This window comes from Rhagoletis pomonella, unplaced genomic scaffold (genome assembly GCF_013731165.1).
Source record: "Rhagoletis pomonella isolate Grant_MI unplaced genomic scaffold, Rhpom_1.0 Rhpom_scaffold_00002, whole genome shotgun sequence".
Lineage (NCBI taxonomy): Eukaryota > Metazoa > Arthropoda > Insecta > Diptera > Tephritidae > Rhagoletis > Rhagoletis pomonella.
Genome location: NW_023458556.1, coordinates 29,057,387 through 29,059,938, shown reverse-complemented (window position 1 = coordinate 29,059,938; position 2,552 = coordinate 29,057,387). Strand labels below are relative to the sequence as shown.

Genomic DNA, 2,552 nt, shown 5'->3' with positions numbered 1-2,552 from the left:
TTGATAATACTGACAATTTATGAAACTTCAAAAAATTTTATTATCCGTCAAAAGTTGTTTATTGAAACTACCTTCTTTTTTGTATCATGCGTGAGTGTACTAAAACCTTTTTTGTATACCACAGTATAATTTTTATAAAACAAATAATTTAATGTGCGTAACAGATTTCAATAAAATATTCTCTTATCTTTTCACTTGATTAATCTTTAATGACATATGTAGATGCCGCGCTCAGCAAAAACGCATTCTGGCCATCCCCTAAATTCCCTGAGTAATGGGTACTCTGCCGCAGCCACAACGAATAAACGTCAGCAACAGCTGTTCGCAGAGGCCAAAACAAAAAGAATCACTCATCAATTGGAAGCAAACAAATCGTCGGAGGGTAATTTTTGTTTTATTCATTAACTAATTAAAGTGTCAGTTGTTTCAATTCCGAGCTTTTTAAGAGATCGGCATAATGGGTAACAAACAAGTGCGTCAGCATCTGGAAACGGCGCAAAAAACTGGTATTCTTAAGATTTCTCTGCAACGTTTGCAGGAGTTCCCACCGCAACTAAAAAATTATCCAAATGTGCTCAAGACGCTAGGTAAGTGTACTATTTGTTTTGTCGTAGCCTACACCATAATTTCTTCATTACTGCTAGATCTTTCCGAGAATCGATTCGAGCGCATACCTGACGAACTGGGTCACTTTACGCTGGTGAAACACTTGAACTTGAGCGGGAATAAGCTCATAGAGCTGCCAGACGTGATAGGCGAGCTAACTAAACTTGAAGTGTTGCTACTGATGAACAACTATATTGTTAGATTACCAAAAACTCTATCAAATTGCAATAATTTGAAAACTGTCAATCTGTCCAATAATCAAATCAAGGAGTTCCCCACCATGCTGTGTGGGCTTAAACACTTGGACGTTTTAGACTTGTCACGCAATAAAATCACCGCCGTACCTTCGGAAGTGGGCTCACTTTACACGACTGAACTCAATCTTAATCAAAATCAAATTTCAATACTTTCTGAAGAAATTGCAGCGTGTCCAAAACTTAAAGTTTTGCGGCTGGAAGAGAATTGCTTGCAAGCTAGCGCATTTACACCACGTATACTAAAAGAATCAAAAATATGTAATTTATCTGTCGATGGGAACCTATTTAATAATAAACAATTTACCGATTTGGAAGGATACGAGGTTTATATGGAACGTTATACAGCGGTTAAAAAGAAGATGTTTTAAGTAATGGATATTAAAGAACTCAAAGAAAGGCTAATCAAACGCAATAGATGAGAACAATGTAACTTCTTGCACACATCAACCTTGTCTGAGTGTCACAAAAACAATATGTACATTGCACTCCTCTACAAGGTGTGGTCTACGGCTCCCTTGGGTAGTTAAGGCTAGCTAGAGGAACAAATAAAATATTCAAAGTTATAGCTCCATATATGAGTATGGATGTATTAACAAAATGCGCATGTGTCAGATAACGAAAATGTAGTTAATTTTAAAATATATACCCATATTGAATTGTATTTCTATATCTATTTGTAAAATTTTTGCTTTACATCACTGAAAGCTATTTAGACATTATAGATGGAATTAAAATGTTGTATAACACTGAAAATAATATATGTAAATGTGTTTGCTATTGCTATTTGATATCATAAAGTTCCTAATTATGTTACATAATTTAATATAAATAATCTATATATAATAATATTTTATATAATATTTTATATGTAATATATATATAATATATTATGTATAATATATATATAATTTATTATATACAAATATCGCACAAGTTCATAAATGTATTAATTAAATTAAACACACTAGAGCTTAACAAAATTTAAATATCGATGGTCCTCTGCAAAAACGGCACAATTCAAAAAATAAAAACTTACTACTGTTAAGCGGATCATGCCTCTAAACTTTGTCTAATCCGCGTATAATCCTAAATAGTAAGGATTACTACAGTAAGTAGTAAGGAATAGAGACATGAGCCACTTAACTGTATTACGAGTTTTTATATTTTGAATTGTGTCGTTATTGCAGAGGGCTATCTTACATTTTCACAAAACTACTTGTTGTTGTTGTTGTTGTTGTTGTAGCGGCTACAACAACCCCGCCCAGATCGGTTGGTATCTCAGTCGTTGTCGTCAAGTTCCACTAACGGCAACCCTAGGAAGCGTGCAGCTTCTGTGGGATTTGTCCACAGGGACAAGGCCGTTAGGGTTGTCGGGTTTTCCGGGCATGCGAAGAGATGTTTCGAGTCATGTGGGGTCTCTCCGCATGCCGGACACTCATTCGGCACATCCTCATTCAACCTACTCAAGTAGGAGTTCAACCTGCTGCAGTAGCCGGAGCGAAGTTGTGCGTGTGTAGTGCGTGTCTCCCGAGGCAGATGAAGCTCTGTCTCGTCTATGTCCGGGGGTGGTATGCCTAGAACGGCATTCACAGGTCTAGAGTCTACATAACTCGAGACTGAGTCCCTGTGAATGCCGTTCAGGGCCTGTCTGTACGCTGTCGGGTCCAGAGGTTGCTTAATGAACTTCTG

The 2,552-nt window shown here is 36.8% G+C and overlaps 1 protein-coding gene across 1 annotated transcript; it reads left to right on the top strand.

Moving 5' to 3' along the window:
* The first annotated feature begins 207 nt into the window (after positions 1-207).
* On the top strand, positions 208-1,332 carry LOC118734615 (leucine-rich repeat-containing protein 57-like). Its single transcript, XM_036464319.1, has 3 exons — positions 208-382; positions 447-587; positions 645-1,332. The coding sequence occupies exons 1-3, from the start codon at positions 223-225 to the stop codon at positions 1,229-1,231; spliced, it is 888 nt and encodes a 295-aa protein (XP_036320212.1). The 5' UTR covers positions 208-222; the 3' UTR covers positions 1,232-1,332.
* The last annotated feature ends 1,220 nt before the right edge of the window (positions 1,333-2,552 follow it).

Coding starts and splice junctions, on each gene's coding strand:
- LOC118734615 (XM_036464319.1), top strand. CDS start 223: ATGCCGCGCTCAGCAAAAACGCATTCTGGCCATCCCCTAAATTCCCTG. Junction 383..446: donor AGCAAACAAATCGTCGGAGG/GTAATTTTTGTT, acceptor GAGCTTTTTAAG/AGATCGGCATAATGGGTAAC. Junction 588..644: donor AAATGTGCTCAAGACGCTAG/GTAAGTGTACTA, acceptor CATTACTGCTAG/ATCTTTCCGAGAATCGATTC.